The sequence below is a fragment of the Trematomus bernacchii genome, unplaced genomic scaffold (genome assembly GCF_902827165.1).
Source record: "Trematomus bernacchii unplaced genomic scaffold, fTreBer1.1, whole genome shotgun sequence".
Taxonomy (NCBI): domain Eukaryota; kingdom Metazoa; phylum Chordata; class Actinopteri; order Perciformes; family Nototheniidae; genus Trematomus; species Trematomus bernacchii.
The window spans coordinates 1015235-1039572 of record NW_022987869.1 but is presented as its reverse complement, the minus strand read 5'-3'; the positions used below and the strand labels follow the sequence as shown (position 1 = coordinate 1039572).

At 43.2% G+C, this 24338-nt stretch overlaps 1 protein-coding gene across 2 annotated transcripts; it reads left to right on the top strand.

Moving 5' to 3' along the window:
- Nucleotides 1-531: 531 nt before the first annotated feature.
- wipi1 (WD repeat domain, phosphoinositide interacting 1) lies at nucleotides 532-24338 on the top strand. Of its 2 annotated transcripts, none has more exons than XM_034113697.1 (13): nucleotides 532-957; nucleotides 3953-4035; nucleotides 5649-5818; nucleotides 7607-7703; nucleotides 8038-8135; nucleotides 12455-12547; nucleotides 14067-14137; nucleotides 14367-14474; nucleotides 15012-15176; nucleotides 15462-15569; nucleotides 20895-21034; nucleotides 21661-21761; nucleotides 23608-24338. In XM_034113697.1, the coding sequence occupies exons 1-13, from the start codon at nucleotides 812-814 to the stop codon at nucleotides 23656-23658; spliced, it is 1431 nt and encodes a 476-aa protein (XP_033969588.1). In that variant the 5' UTR covers nucleotides 532-811; the 3' UTR covers nucleotides 23659-24338. The 2 variants fall into 2 exon arrangements, with proteins under 2 accessions (XP_033969588.1, XP_033969589.1); XM_034113698.1 differs by having other exon boundaries at nucleotides 533-957; nucleotides 5652-5818.

Below are 24338 nucleotides of genomic sequence, written 5' to 3'. Positions count from 1 at the left end.
GAAGAAGGGTGGGTTGCTGCGGGCCCCTTTTGCATTCTTCAGTACATCAGGATGATAGTATGTCACATAGACTCTGTAACAAACACAAGTCCTGCTTTCAAAATGTTAAAGCAGGACTTATAAATACATGTAAATAAAGCATTTCAAATATAGCCTGCCTGGAGCACAAACAAATCAAGTAGCCTATTCATTCTGCACACAAACCATCAGCCTATTCCAAAATAATATGTTATGTTATTGGACTATTTAGTTATTAATGTAATGTCGTTTGTAGCTTCTTGTACAAACACACAATATATTCAGGGGGGAGCTTGTGAACGTTGAGGGTCCACTGCTGCCAACCTGCTGCTCACTGTTCGTGTGTGTGGGGGGGGGGGGTGTACCTACGTCACATGAATGGACGGACACAAACAAAGCCCACAAGGCGCAAGCATCCAATAGAAACACGTTGGAGCACGCTTGGCCAATCAAAATGAAATGCAGTGACAACATAATTTCACTACCAGCCAATAGTAGGAGGCGAGGGCGTGACGTAGCGCTGTCAGCTGTTCTTGTTTTGCTTCTGTTTTCCCGTTCTTTTCCTCAAGGGTCTGGATAACCGACCTCCACAAATACCCAGTGAAATCAGCTAGTATTTGTTCCGTAGCGGAGAAAAGCAGCCCCCCTGCTCCAGCCGCCCACCGACCTTCCTACAGGTCGGCATTTCTCTCACATTGGAGCCGTCTTCCGCCGACATCGAGCGAAGAGGTGCAGCCGATCCCAGGCCTCCAATCCAGGGCGGAGGGAGGGAAGGAGGTAGCTGGGAATCGGGATGGAGAGCGGAGAGGCGTGCCCCGGCGGAGAGGCAGCGGGGCCCGGCGGAGAGGCAGCGGGGCCCGGCGGAGAGGCAGCGGGGCCCGGCGGAGCGGACGGGCCGGGGCTGCAGTTCGGCTGCGCCTCCTTTAACCAGGACTCCACGTAAGCAGCAGAACATGACATGAGTCAAGCAAACACTCAACATGCTTTAGATCTGTCTCAGACTAAAGGAATGCAGGAGGCTTTGATCAGATTGTCCTGGGATCACCTAAAATCCATAAAGGGGCAAGCCGATTTCATATAGGCTAGCCTATATCAAAACGAGTTTAGCTAATGATCAGATTGAGTATCATCCAAAACATTGCTTTGTCTTCTGGCTCTGGAGAAGATTTCCTTAATTTGAGGAAATAACCCTGATGATGTCATAGTGATGGTTAGGGTTATTTTGACTTGGACACCACTAAAAACAGACATCTAAAAGAGATGGGGTTTATGCACACACCTCTGAAATTGAACATTTTGATCTCTTACTATAAAATGGACACTTATCAAAGTCAGTGTTCTTATAAACTTGGCAAATCCGTTAACCCAGAAGAAGCAGCTGTTTGACCTGACACAACATAGACAATCACATGATAAATTCAACTCGGAGGCAACATCAATCCTATTTGCATGTTTTAATACAAAATAATGATAGGCCTATAGGCCTACTTTCGTATAATAAAACAAAACTTGAATGAAACCTTATATATAGGCTATATATAGGATAGGCTATATATAAGGTTTCATTCAAGTTTTCTGTTTGCACCTTCAAAGCTCGTGGTCAGAAGTTGTACATTTAAACTGAGGATGTTCTGACCTCTGAGTTGTCCGGAGTGCAGCCGCAGACTAAGATTTTATTGTGAAATGGGAAATGTACGATCAATATTTCTGGAATTTGACTCATCCAACTACAGGGGAGCAAAGACAGGATACTGTATTGGACTGTGCTGGACAATACCTGTCTCTCACAGCTCCTGGCATCTATGATGTTAGGTTGGGGTTGCCATTTAAAACACAACCCTATTGACGGCCAGTGTAACCATGGTAACCCATGTTGATGGCTGTAATAGCAGCGCATGGATCAGTAGGGAGTTTCCTGTGCCTTGCTTAAGAACGTCTCTTAAGGGTGTAACTCGTATTGCAGAGAAGCTTCCACTGCTTAGTGTCAGATTATTTTTAATAGTTTAAACACACAATAACAGAGGTCACTGTATTTTAGACAGGCCTGCCTCTGACATGTTGTTAAAGTGCTGAGTAATCCAAAGATTTAGGACATTATAGAAAGAAATGTTCAAATCTGTCTGGTTATGTAGCCTACTATCACCTGTGTGTTGTATTTATCTCCAGTCCATGTTGCAGTAAGAGTTTCAGACAGCAGAAGAACAGAAACTCCATATTTATGCTTTGTCTATATCTTAAAATGACAGATTATATAGATAGATACTTTATTCATCCCACATTGGGAAATTATTAAATCACAGCAGCAGTGTTGTCAAGCATTACATGAGTTAACATATTTAAAAGATACAATAAGATACAAATATAATAAAACAAACAATGACCATTCACAGCAAATATATACAAAATTACAAAAGAAAATACATACTCACTAGAGTATCCAAATAATACACTATAAAGAAACTACTGAATACATTTGAACACTCTACAATTACTTTCCAGAATATCAATCAACTCTTAGCTTTGCAAAAATAATGGAGGACCTGAGAGAGATGCAGCTTCATCAGTTTGTGATAGGACAGGACGAGACAGGACAGGAATGTGCACACCTGGTGGCTATTACCAAAATGACCTGTGTAAGAATAAAGTGATGTCTCCAACACGTACAACTGGGTTACTATAAAGTGTAATGGCCAAATAAGTACAGAAATGGAGGAGACAGAACGTTGGTCAGCTTGTAAGCTTGCTTAAAACATCACATTTATATGTATTCAAATGTAATGGAAACAGGTGAGTTTGATATCATTTTTCTTCCTTTTTTTATGGACAAACAAAATGACAGGTCATCAAATTAACCCACAAAAAACCTGGAATATTAATCTGCCTTGTATCCCACAGCTGACCATAACAAGGCATAGATGGTGTGTATTGATGGACAATACCTCTGTCATTCTTACGCTTTGGAGCTGTGGTCTAAGTCTCTGGAACATCAAAAGTGTTGCTGTCGTTGTTTATCACCTATCTCTAATATGTTGTTACTTATTTCTCATTATCTCTACCATGTTGTTACTTTGCACTCCTGGTTAGCAAAGGTCCGAACCATGACCACTGGATTGGTGGTAGATTTCCTGTTAAGGAACAAATTACTCTATACTCTGGCAACTACTGTAGCAAATGTTCCATTGCTATTTGATTTAATTTAGATTTAGGGATCCATGTGTTCATCTGTTCAAAAACACTTTTGTTTAGCAAAAAGTGACCCTTTGAAACAGCAGTGTGACTTTTATAAAAAATATTCAAGGTGTGCTCCAGCAACTTCATTGTTTACCTTGAAGTTTGGAGACTCAAAATATCCTGAGTTCAGTAAATGCTATGGGTCAGCAGAAGACATGAAATGTTTCCAGAGCTGAGTGGAGATGGACTTCATGTGTACCTGTTATCACGTGACCTACATACCATTACTAAGGTTACTTTATAACTACAGAACAACTGCATGATGACTGAGACAACTGCAGTCTGCATCCACTGAGGGACACTGTTTGATCACATTCAAAGAAAACGCATCAGAGAGATCTATTTGTTAACTTCTGTCATTGGTTCTGAGGGTTGTTGGATCAGATCTCCAGCTGATCCTTTTGTTTCAACAAGGCCATTTCCACCACTAGGGGTCGCTCTGTAGTAAGGACAAGGGAAGGGCTTGCTAGATGTGTACGAGTTGTACTGATGTTTAGTGTGTGTGTGTGTGTGTGTGTGTGTGTGTGTGTGTGTGTGTGTGTGTGTGTGTGTGTGTGTGTGTGTGTGTGTGTGTGTGTGTGTGTGTGTGTGTGTGTGTGTGTGTGTGTGTGTGTGTGTGTGTGTGTGTGTGTGTGTGTGTGTGTGTGTGTGTGTGTGTGTGTGTGTGTGTGTGTGTGTGTGTGTGTGTGTGTGTGTGTCGCAGGTCACTGGCTGTGGGAACAAAGACTGGCTACAAGCTGTTCTCTTTGACCATGGTGGATCAACTGGACTGTCTCCATGAGAGTGGTCAGTATGAGTCTCTGTCTCTGCACTTGATTTCTCTGGCCCACCGGATAATGATGAAGCTCTGCTGCTGTTACACTGAGACTCTGCTGTCCTATTGGTACTCTTGAACACACTACATGTACTTTCCGCTAACTAGGGATCAACCGCTCTGTCAACTAAAGATCAAGTCACTGAATTACTCAAATCCTTTATCTGATTCAAATATACAGTTAAAATGACCAACAACAACTAAATACAAAGTCAGTTCATAACCGCTTCTGGCAGACAACTCCCAGGCCCTTAAAGGTGACCAAATAAAACGGACTGTTACTTTTATTGTTATCATAGAACAGATTGCTTTAGGTTGTTTGAAACATGGGACATTGGGACAATGTAAGAACAGAAGTCCACTAATTATACACCACAGGTCATTTTTAGACATGAATCTATAACGGCATAATGTGTTACTGGTGGATCATTACGTTTCATTGATTATGGCTCATGTAATAACAGGACAAAGACTGCATTGTGTGAAGTGTTGTATCAGCTCATCTGTCCCACACTCCTCAGGTTTCTGTAAAAGCAACACTGAGATTTTGAAATGCTGACACGACCTGTTACACAGTGCATAACAGGTTTATTGTTCATAACCAGGTTGAGCTCTTATTGAGGTTAATCTGTTTCCACTAAATACTTTCTTCTTACATTTATTTCTTGCTACAAGTGTTCAACCTTTCCAGTGTTTGTTCCCCCTCAACTGCTATAAATGATCTTTAAAATATTGCTGTTTACATGATGGTGTTTACTGTATACCTTGCCATAAGAAACAGCTCTGCTGATGTTGGCTTTCTGCTGTTACACTGATCACAAAAACATAACAAAGTACAATAATTACAATGTTCATCATCTTAGTTTATTCTGATAACGTGCTAACCGGATAAACGAGTCAAAAGCTATTTTTGCTTGATGAAAATGTATGTTGTACTGTGTGTGATAAATAGATGAATCACAATTCATCCTGAGGAGAACAGGAAGGTCTGAACTGTATTTCATAACAGTCCATCCAAAAGTTGTCCAGACATTTCATTTAAAAACCCAAATGCACACACTGAGGTTGTGCTAGAGCAGAAGACAGAGCTCACCAATAGGACACATTAAAGGACACACAGGGATTCATTGATTCATGTCAGGATGTACAGAAAATGTCAACAAAGATCAATAGGAGTGCTTTCAAATATATTGCCTTAAATCTGTATCTGGTTTCTGAATATGATCTCAACATAATGTGTGTTGACCAAAAACTCCACTGCATGCTACTATTTATTGTCGGTATTGTTTCTCATGATATCATTTGATTTCAAATTCATGTTGAAGACCACCCATTTTTATTCATCAGATCTAAAAAATGCCAGGCTGACATGTACAATGTTTATTAAATGTTGTACAAACATCTGAGATATAACCATCTGATTGAAATGTCTTTAGTTTGAAGTATCTGGAATTATTTCATCTGACCAGAAGTTAAAGAGGATTCCAGGTTCTAATATCCGAATGGTAAGGATCTAAGAGAAGCAAAATAAAGGAGCGTTCCCATCACTACCTGTGTGACCCCCCCCCCCCCCCCCCCCCCCCAGCAGAGACTCCAGATGTGTACATCGTGGAGCGTCTGTTCTCCAGCAGTCTGGTGGTTGTAGTGAGCACCGCCATGCCGCAGCGCATGAACATCTACCACTTCAAGAAGGAGACGGAGATCTGCAATTACAGCTACCCCAACACCATCCGGGCTGTCAAGCTCAACAGACAGGTGAGCTGCCACACACACCCCTCAAATACTATAGTGGATCCCTTTCTTCATAACATTTAGGAGGTCATTCACATAGCGTTTAGTCACTGGCCGACACGAGGGGGCAGTTTCCTCTCTTGGTGAACTTGGGTTCCCTTCTAGGGTGGAAATGTCATGAAATTCCCACTCTGGGTGCCTTTTCAGTGGAAAGATAATGCAGTGTGGGCACAATGATAACACAGTGCATGTGTTATCAATAATAATGTTCTTTTTCAGTTGAACTTACAATCCTGCCCATCCTCTTCTTTATTGCATATTCCCTTTTATTCATTGCTCCAAGTTTTCAGAACATTATATAATTCTTGAATCATAGAATCAGGTGTCGATATAGCCTGACCTTTAGTGTCTAGTACGGGTCAAGCTCCTGGTACTCTGAATCCTACAATCCCCATAATGCAACTCACCGCTTGGTAAATGTCTGGATCTTCCTGATGTTTTGTAGGAGTATGATAAGAGATGTATAGATTCCAATCATCAGGGGTTTTCAGATCCCTGCAGAGCTTCACTTCATGTCCCCTGTCTCTGGACATGTGATGTCCTACCGTCTGTGGGGCTGGACCATCTGGACGCTGTGGACTTGATCAATGAAATCAGAAAGACACCTAGAATGAACCCAATCCCCTCTGGCCCACTGTCTCTGCTGACACCAGGCAGGAGGGCAAGGCAGATACAAGGAGGCGGGGCAACTCTGGGGGCCGGGGGCCACGGCAGAGAAACTCTGGACGACGGGCAGGAGGGCTGCGGAGACCCCGATGGGACCCCTCCTGTGGCCCTGATGGGACCCATCCTGTGGCCCCGATGGGACCCATCCTGTGGCCGCGATGGGACCCCTCCTGAGGCCCCGATGGGACCCCTCTTGAGGCCGGATGGACAGCAATGGGAGCACTGGGGAAAAAGGAGTCAGGAGGACCACCGGAGCAGGAGCACTGTGAGCAGGAGTCGACCGGGGGCCGACTGGAAGGGATGTGCACTGGGAGCCGGTGTTGGCTGGACCCCCAATGGAATGGTAGGGACAGAGGGAGCCTGTGTCTGAAGGCCCTCCGACAGAACGGGATGTGGTGTCGGCGGGACCCCCGACGGTACAGGAGCAGGAGACAGTCAGGCAACAAGCTCTTTAGCCAGGGCTTATTAGCTACCTCCATCCGTGCCATTTGGAGGGCAGCATCTTTGACCTCAGGCCCTCCTCCAGTCTTCAGAGTGTATTTTAATTCATACAGCTCTTGGTCACAGACAAAAACAGCTGGGTCCATATCTTGGTCGGTTCGTACTGTCAGGAGCAGGGGGTAATCAGGACCCAAATGCAGAAAAAGTATAAACAAAAAGCGAGCTTTATTAAATAAAAATCTGTTCCAAAAAACACTAGAAAAATGTACGAGCAGGAATGATCAACAAAGGAACAAACCAGGGAGACTTGGAGACACGGGACCGCAGACCTGCCTATAGAAGTGTTCCACAAGTTGAGCTAAATAAATGTTTGTAGGTTAAAAGCCGACCGGCTTCTTACTCAAATGTGAGTGCAAAAGGGAGGATTTCTTTGGTACAGAATTGGACCTGTAGGATCACTGTTATGACCGAAGGCAGACTGTTGACAGAAATCAAGTCTATAATATAGTATCATTCAAACAAAAGTGTTTCCTGTGAGCTTTAAGTTCCCTTTGCTGAGTCGACTGAACAGTTGTGGTTTTGACCTTCTGCTCCTATGATTTGTGTGTTTCACTGATGTGAGCTGCGCTGTGCTCTGTCCTGCAGAGGCTGGCGGTGTGCCTTGAAGAGTCCATTTATATCCACAACATCAAAGACATGAAGCTGCTCAAGACTCTGCTCAACACTCCGTCCAACCCCTCAGGTGAGAGAGTGGACTGAACCAAGTCTTAGAGGATCATTCAGGTTGATTAAAACTGCTCTTGTTGTCAATAGTAAAGCATGACAAAGCACTCAAGAGTGGATGGTCATCACACTAATATATATATATATATATATACTGTATTATGCCCTGAGAAGCAAGTAAGAAAAAACATTCTGATATATTTTAAAAATCTGACCTAAATAGTTTTCTTTTGTTTATGACTTAAGAACAGGTGCAATAATTTAATCCTTGCAGTTGATGATGATGATGTTGATGATGATGATGATGGTGATGGTGATGATGATGATGATGGGGACTGACTGATTGTCCGCAGGTCTCTGTGCTCTATCTATCAACCATTCCAACTCCTACCTGGCGTACCCCGGCAGCGCCACCACCGGGGAGATCATAGTGTATGATTCCAACAACTTGGTAAAAAACATATAACACAAAGCACCTGAAATAATATGCTGCAGTCTGTAACCCTGGTTTCTGTCAGGGTGAAGCAGTCAGCTGTTGGAGGACATTGTTTCAGGGTGAAGCCGTCAGCTGTTGGAGGACATTATGTCAGGGTGAAGCCGTCAGCTGTTGGAGGACATTATGTCAGGGTGAAGCAGTCAGCTGTTGGAGGACATTATGTCAGGGTGAAGCAGTCAGCTGTTGGAGGACATTATGTCAGGGTGAAGCAGTCAGCTGTTGGAGGACATTATGTCAGGGTGAAGCCGTCAGCTGTTGGAGGACATTGTTTCAGGGTGAAGCCGTCAGCTGTTGGAGGACATTATGTCAGGGTGAAGCAGTCAGCTGTTGGAGGACATTATGTCAGGGTGAAGCCGTCAGCTGTTGGAGGACATTATGTCAGGGTGAAGCAGTCAGCTGTTGGAGGACATTATGTCAGGGTGAAGCAGTCAGCTGTTGGAGGACATTGTTTCAGGGTGAAGCAGTCAGCTGTTGGAGGACATTATGTCAGGGTGAAGCAGTCAGCTGTTGGAGGACATTATGTCAGGGTGAAGCAGTCAGCTGTTGGAGGACATTGTTTCAGGGTGAAGCAGTCAGCTGTTGGAGGACATTATGTCAGGGTGAAGCAGTCAGCTGTTGGAGGACATTATTTCAGGGTGAAGCCGTCAGCTGTTGGAGGACATTATGTCAGGGTGAAGCAGTCAGCTGTTGGAGGACATTGTTTCAGGGTGAAGCCGTCAGCTGTTGGAGGACATTATGTCAGGGTGAAGCAGTCAGCTGTTGGAGGACATTATGTCAGGGTGAAGCAGTCAGCTGTTGGAGGACATTATGTCAGGGTGAAGCAGTCAGCTGTTGGAGGACATTATGTCAGGGTGAAGCAGTCAGCTGTTGGAGGACATTATGTCAGGGTGAAGCAGTCAGCTGTTGGAGGACATTGTTTCAGGGTGAAGCCGTCAGCTGTTGGAGGACATTATGTCAGGGTGAAGCAGTCAGCTGTTGGAGGACATTGTTTCAGGGTGAAGCCGTCAGCTGTTGGAGGACATTATGTCAGGGTGAAGCAGTCAGCTGTTGGAGGACATTGTTTCAGGGTGAAGCCGTCAGCTGTTGGAGGACATTATGTCAGGGGTGAAGCCGTCAGCTGTTGGAGGACATTATGTCAGGGTGAAGCAGTCAGCTGTTGGAGGACATTGTTTCAGGGTGAAGCAGTCAGCTGTTGGAGGACATTGTTTCAGGGTGAAGCCGTCAGCTGTTGGAGGACATTATGTCAGGGTGAAGCAGTCAGCTGTTAGAGGACATTATTTCAGGGTGAAGCCGTCAGCTGTTGGAGGACATTATGTCAGGGTGAAGCAGTCAGCTGTTGGAGGACATTATGTCAGGGTGAAGCAGTCAGCTGTTGGAGGACATTGTTTCAGGGTGAAGCCGTCAGCTGTTGGAGGACATTATGTTAGGGTGAAGCAGTCAGCTGTTGGAGGACATTATGTCAGGGTGAAGCCGTCAGCTGTTGGAGGACATTATGTCAGGGTGAAGCAGTCAGCTGTTGGAGGACATTATTTCAGGGTGAAGCCGTCAGCTGTTGGAGGACATTATGTCAGGGTGAAGCAGTCAGCTGTTGGAGGACATTATTTCAGGGTGAAGCAGTCAGCTGTTGGAGGACATTATGTCAGGGTGAAGCAGTCAGCTGTTGGAGGACATTATGTCAGGGTGAAGCAGTCAGCTGTTGGAGGACATTATTTCAGGGTGAAGCAGTCAGCTGTTGGAGGACATTATGTCAGGGTGAAGCAGTCAGCTGTTGGAGGACATTATGTCAGGGTGAAGCAGTCAGCTGTTGGAGGACATTGTTTCAGGGTGAAGCAGTCAGCTGTTGGAGGACATTGTTTCAGGGTGAAGCCGTCAGCTGTTGGAGGACATTATGTCAGGGTGAAGCCGTCAGCTGTTGGAGGACATTATGTCAGGGTGAAGCAGTCAGCTGTTGGAGGACATTGTTTCAGGGTGAAGCAGTCAGCTGTTGGAGGACATTATGTCAGGGTGAAGCAGTCAGCTGTTGGAGGACATTATGTCAGGGTGAAGCAGTCAGCTGTTAGAGGACATTATTTCAGGGTGAAGCCGTCAGCTGTTGGAGGACATTATGTCAGGGTGAAGCCGTCAGCTGTTGGAGGACATTATGTCAGGGTGAAGCAGTCAGCTGTTGGAGGACATTGTTTCAGGGTGAAGCAGTCAGCTGTTGGAGGACATTATGTCAGGGTGAAGCAGTCAGCTGTTGGAGGACATTATGTCAGGGTGAAGCAGTCAGCTGTTGGAGGACATTGTTTCAGGGTGAAGCAGTCAGCTGTTGGAGGACATTGTTTCAGGGTGAAGCAGTCAGCTGTTGGAGGACATTGTTTCAGGGTGATGCCGTCAGCTGTTGGAGGACATTATGTCAGGGTGAAGCAGTCAGCTGTTGGAGGACATTATGTCAGGGTGAAGCAGTCAGCTGTTGGAGGACATTATTTCAGGGTGAAGCAGTCAGCTGTTGGAGGACATTATGTCAGGGTGAAGCAGTCAGCTGTTGGAGGACATTATGTCAGGGTGAAGCAGTCAGCTGTTGGAGGACATTATGTCAGGGTGAAGCCGTCAGCTGTTGGAGGACATTATGTCAGGGTGAAGCCGTCAGCTGTTGGAGGACATTGTTTCAGGGTGAAGCAGTCAGCTGTTGGAGGACATTATGTCAGGGTGAAGCAGTCAGCTGTTGGAGGACATTATGTCAGGGTGAAGCCGTCAGCTGTTGGAGGACATTATGTCAGGGTGAAGCCGTCAGCTGTTGGAGGACATTGAGGCTAATAACAGCAGCTGTTTAAAGCTCACTTTAACTCGCAGCCTCTAACAGTTCATTTTATAAAACGGTCACAACATATACATTTCCATAAACTAACACACACCAACAAAAAATGTAATTATTTATTGATAACAAATTATTATTATTTTGCATTTCTTAAAGTTGCCTAGCAACACACATACGCTGTGAAGCTTTATGAAAGAGCAGGCTGTAGGTGAGAATAGTTGCCAGCTATCCTAGTGAACCCTGAAATGTTGAGAACCCCAACGTGTAATGTTATAAATGTACAGTAGGGTCCCCAGCACATAGAGCTTCCGGATGCTAACCTACAGATGTTGGGAAATGTGCGCAATTAGTTTTGTTATTAGCATTAGCTAGCATTATAGCCTATGTGGACAATAGTTAACAAATGGCTTGGCTGATTGTGACAGAGTTGTTTTGGGGGTTATTGAGGACGCTGAATCCATTTCTGACATTTTCAGTATCAAAAATAGCAGTATTACCATGCAGAAAGTGGCCATATTTGCTCTCTCTGTAGGCTCTTTTGATGAATTCCAGGTCGATCTTGACAAGGGGAGGCAGACATATTTATTTAAATAATATTTTGATGGTAAATCAGTGTGTTCAAAGTGCTTTAGAAACGTATTGAAGCCTCGATTGCAGAAGATCTGCTGAGCTTCACTAAATCTTTATTGCTCAATATCAAGAAGTTTTCTCTATGTTACACAATAGTAGCATGTATTGTTAAATATGTTTTAATGTTAATATAGTTTCTCCTTCATACACAGAACAATAACAACATATCAGCCCTATATTTTCCAATTCTAAACAAAAAATATAAATGAACATTTCGACTTTATACAAAAGTAAAGGTGCTGCACCGGACATCTTCACAGTTCAAAATAATCAGCCTGCAGATTTAAACAGTGTGCTTTACTGGAAATTAAACCATTATCAATAATTATTATAACAACAGCACGAGTTATAATAATTAAGAACTGTGTGTTGTGAGAAAAATTGTGTTATGAGCAGTAAATAAAATGTGTCGTCTTAAATGTTTAATTCTACTTCAACCCCAACACTATGATATAATAATCTGTGATAAGAAGTAAGTATCCAACAATGATGTTAAAAAGACCAGAACCAGCAATGTTTATTTTTTTATTTACATATACATGTTTTGATAGAATTATTTCATTGTTGGTCTGCCATATTTTAAACAACATTATACTGTAATGCCGGCCTGATCCTTTACTCTTTAAACCATTTTTCACAAAGAGTCTGGTATTATTGGTTTGACATTAGAAATATTTTACATAAACTTCTTCATCAACAAGCACATTTTCTTCTGGAAATTAAGAATTCAAATGTCACTTTTTTTATTTGATGCCTCGTCATGAAAATAAACATTTTGCAACTTGATGGAAATACAGCCAGCGTTAGAGACATTAACACATCAAATCAAACGATTTCCTTCTTTCAGAACACAGTGACCATGATCCCGGCTCACGACAGTCCTCTGGCAGCTCTCAGCTTTAACGCCTCGGCCACCAAACTAGCCAGCGCCTCAGAGAAGGTAAAACCGCTCTCAGACCCTGTGGGACACGGCACCTTCAGCTCCAAACACCTCAGTCCTGTGAGAGCTGGTGAAGGACCAAAAACAATGAATCCTTGCTTTGTGACGACTTCCTGACATTTCCTTTTACCCCATCATCATGAGCTTTACACTATCTTTTTGCCATCCTGACATCAGCCAAACTAATCTGTTAGTAATGGCAAAATCATTAGTCCATGGTTTATTTCTGCTGATGACATTGTTTCAGATACAGAGGCGTTTTATGGTTGAAAATGTTTATGTGCTATCAAATACTTTAGATAGATGCGAAAAGAGAACAAACATGAAAACAATTGGCTATTTGACATTTGACTCAGTAACATGTTCACATTTCTTTTGTTTTCATCTAACTGTTGCAATGCCCAGTCTTCAGATTGGGTAACCTCATGTTACCACATCGTCCCGCTGCTCCATGTTATTTCATCCTTTAATACAGTTTGAGATCCTCAAAGCCTTGGAATAACAGTTCCATCCTCTGAGGCTAATACACAAGAGGAACAAACAGTGTCTTCGCTTATAACCAGTTAGCAAATAGACATATTTTCCTGAAAACACTCCATTTTTACTCTTTCCTTCATTTTTACAAGTGGTTTGGCTTATAAATATGTGCTTTGCGCCAAAGTGTTTAATCCAAGTGTTTCGAAAAAAAGCTGACTTTCAAACATGTGCTAAAATAGAATATTCAAATGAATTGTAGATGGAATCTTCTCTAAATAAAATGTGAACTCCTGCCAAGAACAAGCACACATTCACAACAGTGCTTGGCACCAGTCAGCATCACATTCTAACATGCGGTTTTCCATCACTCTGGGCACTTGACACTGGGGGGCTGTGATGGAAACTTTTGAAGCAATGGAGTTAACGGCCGGAGAATCGACAAGACATGTGCTGCCGCCACGAGGTGACACAGCGGTTGCTAAACCAATTCTGAAGAACTCTTCTGCAGCTCGAGGTTTTAACTAGTTCGGAGTGTAATAATCCACATTCTTTATCAGTGAGACTAAAGCATTATGGACCCTGAATCTAACTAGAGCTCTCGTCCATAGGAAAGAATGTGCGCCAGGGAACCTACGTCCCTGAACAGTAAACTACCTCATGGCGGCTTGTGCTCTGTCATAGACTGGCAACAACAATGCGCCCAAGCTGCCCCTCCTAAAGAGAGATAGCAGCAATACCCAAGGCCGTAGAACTATGCCGTGGGAAAAGAGACAGTAAAGAGAGAAAACGATGGACTGGGTCGAAGGTTGAATACCTAAGCTAATTATTCCCTAACAGGGGCTATCCAATAACAAAACACCTTCACCTGTATTAGGTTATGCATTAATCCAGAATTGTATTCGACTCTAAGGCTTTGCCTCACATCCCCCAATGACCCAATACATCACGTTACATATAAGATTGTAAGAGGAGGGACACCTGTGCTAGAACATGATGTAAACCAAAGTAAAGATGATGCATCACCGGCTGTCTGTCTCCACAGGGAACCGTCATCAGAGTGTTCTCCATTCCTGAGGGCCTGCGTCTGTTTGAGTTCCGCCGGGGTATGAAGAGGTCAGTGCTTTAAACCTACAATCATACAAGATCTGCACTCTATGAAAGAATCACACTGTCCAATGCCAACAGCCACACATATTAACCAAACTAAATAAACTAGATCATGGTCAGAGGTTTCCGTCACTATAGCCTACTCCAAGAGATTTATCAACTTCAAATTATTGATTGATCCTGAAGTTTTTGTGCTGTGGAATTGTGTGTGTGTGTTTTGTCTGTCTGTCTGCAGGTACGTCAATATAAGCTCCTTATCCTTCAGTCCTGACAGTCAGTTCCTCTGTGCATCCAGCAACACAGAGACGGTGCATATCTTCAAAATGGATCAACTGGGACCAAGGTGCACACACACACACACACACACACACACACACACACACACACACACACACACACACACACACACACACCTTGAGAAAGAAACATTTGTTTTCACATGCCTCATTGAAGAGCCAAATTGATATTAAACATCTGTTTACATAGTCTCACACAACGTGTGCATAGTTGAAGTCTCATGTATCCAGTTGTGTGCTCCCTACTTTACTAGGGTTTCCATTACTATGTAAAACCCTTCTGCATGTGAAAGGTTTGGAAGGACATGAGCTGGATAGATGAGATCTGGATAACACTGAATATGCTGTGTGAGAGCTTTTAAAGACCATTCTCCATTTCTGGATTCTCAATGGAGGCATGCAAGAAAAAATAGGTTTTCTTCAAGAATTCAAGGGGAGACAGAGTAAATAATATACAATTTCCATTTTTGGGGTGCAGTATTCCTTTAATCCTTTGTTTTGTAGCTCTGGCCACTTACTATCATTTTCGATAACATTGTACCGACCAAAGTATAAATGCCGTTTATGATGAAGCCTTCTTGCAGTGGAGGGGACGAGGCGGCCACCTGGACAGCCTACGTGGGGAAGATGTTCTCAGCAGCCAGCAGCTACCTCCCGGCTCAGGTCTCGGGCATGATGAGCCAGGACCGGGCCTTTGCCATCGTCCACCTGCTGACATCCGTCCAGAGGAACGTCTGCACCATGGCTATGTGAGCTGCTCTCTATGATCAGTTTACATTGCACTCAATCAGTCCTCACCTATTGAAGACCTACCTGAGAGTTAACATGTGTGTTTACACTGTGATGAATATTTATATTTGTCTTCACCACGCCTCATTAGGTCCTCACTGATCTAGCTATGACACAGATATTATATTTACTGAAAACAACATTTGGGTGCAGTTCCTTGTCCGATCACTTTTGTGTTGGACGAAAGAGTGATGCCATGATTTTTTACACAACAACTGAAAGAAATACTTGATCTGATGTTTCAGGATCCAGAAGCTTCCACGGCTACTGGTGGCCACCGCTGATGGTCAGCTCTTTATTTACAACGTGGATCCGCTGGACGGAGGCGAGTGTATGTTAGCCCACAAACACAGGTGAGGCTATAACTCCAACCACAGGGGTGGAGAAACACACTCTAGTTTGTCTCTGAATGCAGAAATCCTGTACACATTTCAAGATATACATACAAATCTAAAGATTTATTTTAAAGGGCCCATGTCATGGCCCTTTCCACTGATCATAATTCCATTGTTGAGGTATACTAGAATAGATTTATATTGTGCATTTTTCCAAACTCACATTGGTTTCTTATACAGCATCTCTGTAAACTATACGTGTATTCACTGAATTTCACTCTCTGCCTTTAACGGCTCGTTGTAGCTCCCAAAGCTCCAGCCCCCACCCTCCCTGTGAGCACAGTGTGCTCTGATTGGTCGGGACGTTGTGAATCGCGCTGAGCTCCGTGGAGGTGTTGTTTCCTTGTTTAGGATACATAGCGAAACACAGCCAAACTCATCCTGAGCACACACAAAGTCACAGCCGAAGTAAAAACAATAAGTTTGGCTTGATATTGAGTAAGAAAAAGGTTGATAAACGCTGTGAGAATGGGTCTGCAGAGAGAATTTCGCCGCGATCCCAACTGTCTGTTATCAGCCTGCAGCCAGGGAGGAGAAATCAGCAGAGAGTTTCTCCTCCCAGAGAGTGTGTGAGGAAGTCCGTGGATTGGTCAATTTGGACCAATCAGCGGGAGCTTAGCGTAACGGCTCCGCGGACGTAACGTAATGGCTCCACGGATTGGTCCATTTCGTTCCGGGTACGGCTTGACATCATGCCGTCCCGGAAGAATCAAATGGACAATGACGTATCTCCAACGAGGCGTTTTGGGGAGGTATTTTCTGTGTTAGAGTTTTACTCGCTACAGGGTGTACTTTGAGGGTTTTCACTCTGCACACCGTTTACATGCATAAAAACCTTCATAACACACAAGGGGACGGGTAATAACCGGAAAAGCATGACATGGGACCTTTAAACAAAGTGAGATTTTTCAGTCAGATTATTTGGATGGAATTAGGCCTGGTGTAAGGCCATGTTTTATACAAGATTTGTAATGCAATCTCTTTCAGAATTGTACATGTATAACATGTACAACAGACGTAAACCTTACCAGTAATGAGCGGGCTCAGTGCTTTGAAGATGTTTTCTCATTAGATTCTACATATACAATTTGGAAAATTGGAAAGATCCTGATGATTTGATGAAGGTAAACACAGTGAACTGCTGTGAGTAAACAGGGCCATATTCCAACATTATGAAGTCATACTAATGGAGAATCTATAGAAAATTCCATGTATTAGCAGGTGTCTATCAGGAAGGTCCGCACAAGCTGCTTAAATATCTTGGTTCTCTGTAGCTTGGAACTGGTTTAAGCTGTGACTACTTTAAATCTTCCGTTGTTGCTTTTCCAGCTCCTTCTGCATGGATATGGTGCCTGCATTGCCTAACGCTTCATGTGTGACTTGCACCCCCCCTCACTGACTCTTACGGGACTACCCTTCCTTTTGGGTGTTTTGTCCCTTTTCTCAAACTTTACAGGGAAATCTTTATTTAATTTATGATGCAGTTTACTTAAACATTTTTAACTTCCAAAAAAAAAATGTATAATTTGTTTCACTAATATTATTTCTAATAAATATTAGATAACAACAACAGAACTAGGCCTACAGTAAATTGCATGGAGAGCCCATATACTGTGGCGGCCCCCTCTCTCCCTGCCCAAAAGATATATAAAAGTATTCAGCAGGATGTCTACGAGAGGGACTCAGAGTAAAGTTGTTATATATATAATACATACAATGGCACTGTTCTAGCTGTAAACACAGAATAAAGAACATGTCAAGCTATGTGCTGTTTCAGAAACAATGCGCAACGTGTTTTGGAAGTATTATGGTCTGTGTTTACATTAGCAAGCATCGCTAACACTCAGAGCTAACTCTGTACTGGAGAGAATATGTGTAAAGAAGCAGGATATAAAAAGGTACTCACATTGTGGTAAACCTGCGAGAGAGAAAGCGTTAGCAGCAGCTCCAATGGGGCGTGGTCAGCAGCAGCTCCAAAGGGGCGTGGCCATCAGCAGCTTGGTTACATTTAAAGGGCCTGACCCAGAATCAGCACTTTAGTAACAGGGCTGAAATAGAAGGGTATGAGGCATGCTACAATGCATATTCAGTGTTTACCGCTAGAACAGTGCCATTGTATGTGTTATATGAACTTTACTCTAAGTCCCTCTCATAGACATCCTGCTGAATACACAGACACACAGCTGAGGGAGGGGATTCAGCTAGTGACTGTATATGGGGACGATAGGTTGGGACGTTGCCAGGAGTTCAACGTAAAGCCAGCCCACATTTTAGTAATGTCGTCATGACCGTAGCAAATCTGCATTAACTCCGTTGTACCCCCGTTTTTAGAGATGTGGGTAAAGAGGAAAAGAGAGAGGGTTTTATTTTCTGACACCTAAATGGTGGTGTAGTAGTTATTTTGTTGCAAATTCAAGTTCAACATCAGCATTATGTTGTTGTTATGCAACGCAACCAAAACTTTACTCTATAAAGTATATACCATGTGATCCGTTGTGTGTTTGTGAGATCTAATTTCAAAACACTGCTCCGTGTGAGGCTTGAACTCACGACCTTCAGATTATGAGACTGATGCTCGGCCAACTGCGGCAACAAGCCTGAAGAAGTTCAGTATTGTGTCACCGGTGTTGTCACTGTTGCAACCTCCTGCAAATATGGACAACAAAATACAAAATAATTACTTGTCAGTCTGTATTGTCAAAAACAACAATGTATCTGCACACCAAAAAACTCACACAAGGTCTATGGCCGGCCCTTTATTGTGTCATATTGCAGCGCTCGAGCCTGTACAAAAGATGAATACTATAACTACAACAAAAGACATGATTACACAGTGCATGTGGTGCGCGGCAAGCTGAAAGCGCGCACTATCGCGCACAGAGCTGGAGATTTGGAGGAGTACAGGAAACCTAGGTATGAACTCCGGAGAGCTATCTGCAGTGCAAAGAGACAATACAAAGACAAGGTGGAGTCTGACTTCAAAGGCTGTAACACCCGGAACATGTGGGCGGGACTAAGAACAATGACAATGACCCTCCCAGATGAGCTGAACAGTTTTTTTGCACGATTTGAGAGCAGCCAGGCTGTGGAGGTACAGAGGGTCCAGGAGCTAGAGCCCTGCCCTTTTGTTTTAAACAGGGCAGATGTGTGTAAATCCTTTAAAAGGGTTAACCCACACAAGCTCAGAGACCTCGGGCTCAACAGCGCCCTCTGTGACTGGATCCTGAACTTCTTGACGGGCAGACCCCAGGCAGTGCGGGTGGGAAACATCACATCCTCCACCCTGATTCTAAACACCGGTGCCCCTCAAGGCTGCGTGCTCAGCCCTCTCCTCTACTCCCTGTTCACCCACGACTGCGTGGCCACACACGGCTCCAACACCATCGTGAAGTTTGCTGATGACACGACCGTCATCGGCCAGATCACAGACGATGACGAGACGGCGTACAGAGAGGAGGTCGAAAACCTGACATCTTGGTGCCAGGAGAACAACCTCCATCTCAACATCAGCAAAACAAAGGAGCTGATTGTGGACTACAGGAAGCAGCAGGGAGAGGGACACGCCCCCATCGCCATCAATGGGACTACGGTGGAGAGAGTCAGCAGCTTCAGGTTCCTTGGGGTCCACATCACTGAGGACCTGACATGGACTCTTCACACCACCACCATCACCAAGAAAGCTTGACAGCAGCTCTTCTTCCTCCGCAGGCTGAGGAGGTTCAACATGGACTCCAGGATACTCTGCAACTTCTACAGGTGCACGATAGAGAGTATCCTGACCTTCTACAGGTGCACCATAGAGAGGATCCTGACCTTCTACAGGTGCACCATAGAGAGTATCCTGACCTTCTACAGGTGCACCATAGAGAGCATCCGGACCTTCTACAGGTGCACGATAGAGAGTATCCTGACCTTCTACAGGTGCACGATAGAGAGTATCCTGACCTTCTACAGGTGCACCATAGAGAGTATCCTGACCTTCTACAGGTGCACCATAGAGAGTATCCTGACCTTCTACAGGTGCACCATAGAGAGGATCCTGACCTTCTACAGGTGCACCATAGAGAGTATCCTGACCTTCTACAGGTGCACGATAGAGAGTATCCTGACTGGCTGCATCACGGCCTGGTACGGCAGCTGCACCGACCTCAACCTAAAGCTTTACAGAAGGTGGTGAAAACTGCACAGCACATCACCAGGACGGAGCTGCCATCCATGGAGGACCTTTACTCTCAGCGGCTCAGGAAGAAAGCCCTCAGGATTATAAAAGACCCCCATCACCCCAGCCACAAACTGTTCTGTCTGCTGCCGTCTGGCAGGCGGTTCTGCAGCATCCGGACTAAAACCACCAGACTCAGGGACAGTTTCATCCCACAGGCCATAAGACTATTAAACACCTGAACTGTTGAAACAACATCCATAACATTCATCTGGCTGCTACTTAGAAATTATTTATCTATTTACCTAATATATCCTATTTCAATGACTTGCATATAGACTCTTATTGCACTATTTCACTATTTCACTTTTGTAAACTATTTTTCTTCTTGTATTTACTATTTACTATTTACTTGCACTATATTTGTCTGTTTGTCTGTGTTTTGTGTTGCTCTGTTGGAGAAGCCTGTGACACAAGATTTTAATCGACATAACTACACTGTAGCTATGTTCGTTTGACAAATAAAGAACCTTGACCTTCAACCTTGAGACAGTGTAGTCAGTGGTGCATGTTTGTGCATGGATGAGTGTGAGGTATGCTGTCAGACAGCTGGACAGAGTAAACTAACAAAGTTGAGTAAGAGAGATGCTGGCCTGAGAGCAGCTGTAAGGACATTACAGATGTACTACACACAACCAATGAAGAAACACTTCTGAATGAAGGGCAGTGTAATGGTTAAGTTTGCAAATTCAGTTCAACATCAGAATAATGTTCTATTCCTACACCTCAAATAACTGTTTCATTGTTATGCAACACTCTGCTTTAGCCAGCATGTACTTTGTGTCCTGCATTGTGATTTTTTTCTTTTGATATTAAAACTGTAATATTATCCAGGCATGGTAAAATACGGGAACTTTTCTGCCTGTGGGTTTTGAAAAAGCTTTTCACAGTACAAATCCTGTTGAAGCCAATGGAACTAAAACACTTCTGAATCGTACATTTAGGGTCGGAGACTGCACACTGCGTCACTGATCACCGTGCTCAACATGTGGAAGTCTGAAAGACTCCAAAAAGTCTTAACAAAATGTTGTGTTCTTGTTTTCATTCTTTACCTTCCCTCTCAGGCTTTTTGGTATAGATGATAACGTGGACGAAGGAGAAGAGTCAGAGGGGTCAGAGGTCACAGGGCCAGCACAGGCGTGTCCATCCTACGCTGCGACCGCTGCCTTACCAGTCTCTGGTCCCACCACTGCTACCCTCACTGGTGAGTGGTAACTGACAGGAGCGGTTTGACTTCCCTGTCAGTTCAGCTCATTCAGGTCGTATGTTTCATTAAAAGATTTCCCACCCGAACAGAAGAGATGAACCAGGGTACCAGGTTCTTTATAACTGATGTTGTCCCTGGTGAACAGGATTAGTTTTAGCCTTATACAGATTCATATTAGTCGTTTTTAGCTTTGAAATAAGATATGTAATTTTAGCTTTGAAATAATGCTAAAATTAAATATCTGCTTGTGGTTGGTTAATTTCACACCACTAAAGAAAATGACATTACATGTCACTTCTTAGATGCTTTTATGCAAAGTGACTAACATACATTCAGTATTGTGGGCAATCCCCAGAGGAGTGATTATGGGTGAAGTGTCTTGAACTTGCTCTCCCCTGATACCAAAGATCAGCCCACTACTCCACTGAGCCACAGCCTCCCCCTTCAACCACACTGCTTGGAACTACATGGATATCACCTTAAAGCAGATTCAGATTATTTGTCTGGTCCAACTAACATCTCGAAAAAGAAATAACCACCGTAGGATAAGAACTTATTAAATGTCCAGAGGTTTGCATGTAAGTAAAGATGATTCTCTGCCTCCTTTACCGGTTTCTACCCAGGCTACTCTGAAGATGGCGGGGCAAAGAAAGGCGAAGTCATTCCAGAACACGAGTTTGCTGCTGGACCTGTGTGTCTGGACGACGAGAACGAGTTTCCTCCTGTGAGCATCCATAAGGGTTAACTCTCTCCTACAACAGGCTCCTCTAGAGTCACCACACGGCAGCGTTGAGAAATAATGTCCTCCATTGCTATTCAAATGAGAGCAGAATCAGAACCTTGGACTCAACTGAGGACAAAGTTGTCTTAACATAATTAACATTAGCAATAAAGTGTCTGTGTCGTTGTTAGCATATACCAGGCAAAAACGTTTACAAAACAGTTTAATTCAACAATCCTTCCTCAAAGAAGCTTTTATGATCTAGTTTTGAAAAAGCTTTTTAGAGAAGTGTTGATTCGATGACCCTCGTGAGTGCAGTTTGTTGAAACTCGTCTTCCGAACACTTAGAAGTAATGAAAGAAAATAGGTAACCCCCTTTCATCAGAGAAATAACTCATATTCACTTTTCCATTTTTGTTTGTTTTTTGTTTTGTTTGTTTATTTATTTAAAGGACAGTGCACATTAATCCACATTGCTGTAAATGAGCCAGTATTAGCCAGCAGGCTAATTCTCAACTGTTGTCCTTGGCAAGATGTTAAATAACCATGTTACATTTTCTTTTTTCATCATAGTCAAGTACCTAAGCCGATTTCATAAATGCTCCTTTCTATAGTTTTCTGATTGCCATTCAACATTGTAGGAATAAGCAATGTAAGAATATATCACTTGATTATCATTGCTTATGTGCAAAACAATATGTTATAAAACCAATATAACCTTGTATCATATTGTAATTGAAGTGGTATCCGAGGTTATTTTGTCTTCTGTAACGGCGGGGGAGAATAAAGATCTCATCCTGCAGCTCATCTCAATTCCCGTTTTGCTGGGATGTGTCAACGTTATCAGCTCAACAACTTATATTTACTATATTTTTGCATGGGTCACTCTATATGTGAACACCACTGGGCCCTACAAACAGGCAGTGGAATTTCAAAATATAATATAATAATGTAACAGTGAATCATATTTTAAAGACACACTATCAGTGTTGGGGGTGATAAGTAAGGTTTTGGCAGAAAGCTACATTTGTGAATCCATCGTTAATGCACTCTGAGAGAGATCAGAAAACACTCTTCTGCCATTATTATCTTTCTTTTACATCTCCAGAATGAAAATCATGCAGAAGATATTTCCATAACAGTCATGCCTGGATAAAGCCAAAATAAATATTGATATGTAATGGCCATGAAATGTACAGTAGCACTGATGTGGCCTTTCAGGGTTTACGTTGTGAGGCCTCCTGCCTGATAATGCAGATGTTCTACTAACAAGCCTTATTGAACATCCTATACAGGTAGTATGGCTCTGCATGATGTCACCACAGTAAGTTACTTTATGAGCAGTGCGTACTGTGGACACAACCACATTATATTACAAATATATGTTACATTAAAGTAGAAATGGTGCTGTTTTCTACTCTGTCCTCTCTATGGCTCATGCAAACTTTAACTGTTGCCATCCCCTTGAATCCATCAATAAAAACAATGAAAAAGTGGCACATCCCTGTAAAAGCTTTCCAAATGTACCTTAATTGTGGAAAAATGAGTACATCTGAGGTAAACACAAAAGTTAGCTCCTTCATTTGCTATCTGCTCATTTAAGGGAATAACATTTGGATTTGCTTTCAAGGTAACTAGCCTGCTAACCAAACTACAGTAGCTACCTATTCATCTGCAGTAATAACGAAACATGCATGACTCATTATTTCCAGGTATGATTTGATATCTGCAGAGGTACAATGTTTTGTATGTGTTGTGCCAGAATTCCCCACAGAAAGTGAGACTGAGGGAGCTGATCTGGACAAATCCTGTAGAAAAAGTAACGGGTGTGTTCCTGTGTTTTTGGTAGATTAATTGGTGCCGAGACGGGACTGGAGGTGGCCCGGCCAGGCGCTCCTGAGTGGGTAGAAGGACAGATGGACAGACACAGGCACTGGTGGGATGAACAGCAAAAAAAAGTATTTCAAGGTGCCAAGTTTTTATCCACTTGAGAGCAAGTACTATGGATGAACATACAAGGTGACGTGGGAAACCAAACACTGACCAAGAATGACATTTTATTTAGTAATCCAGAGAGAGCCAGGTTCTGGTCCTCATGTTACGTAATGCTAAAGATACCCTTCTGATTTAGTCACAGCACCTGTAGACCTCTAACCTTCCTCCGTCCTGTTGAGTTTCATCTGTAACCTTGGAACTATAATCAGGGAGTTTGTGTTCGGGGAGTGTTTCCTGGAAGTATGAGGTGCATGCTGGAGCAGAAATATAACCACAACTTTCATAGCTTTTTTACTTGACGAATATCTTTAGTAAGTTGCATTACTGTAGCACATTTGTTTTCTCATTAACACTATTTTAGTTCACTTCCATGATGAAGACTTGTTTTCATTTGTATTCTGTATTTGACTGCATTGACATGTAGTAGATGTTTCAGTGTACGCCCCCTGGTACATTTCAGAAGGTGTGTATGTGCTGTATATTTGTTTGTGCCTATTATCATTTGGAGAAGAGCAAATTATTTTAAAGAATTGCACAAGACCAAAACAAGTGAAATAAAAAATAAACAGTGAAGAAAAAAATGAA

What these genes read in the sequence shown, in the direction of transcription:
- wipi1 (XM_034113697.1), top strand. Translation starts at nt 812, where the DNA reads ATGGAGAGCGGAGAGGCGTGCCCCGGCGGAGAGGCAGCGGGGCCCGGC. An exon ending in ATGTTAGCCCACAAACACAG is followed by an intron (nt 15,570 to 20,894) that starts GTGAGGCTATAA and finishes CTTCCCTCTCAG; the next exon opens with GCTTTTTGGTATAGATGATA. An exon ending in ACGAGAACGAGTTTCCTCCT is followed by an intron (nt 21,762 to 23,607) that starts GTGAGCATCCAT and finishes TGTTTTTGGTAG; the next exon opens with ATTAATTGGTGCCGAGACGG.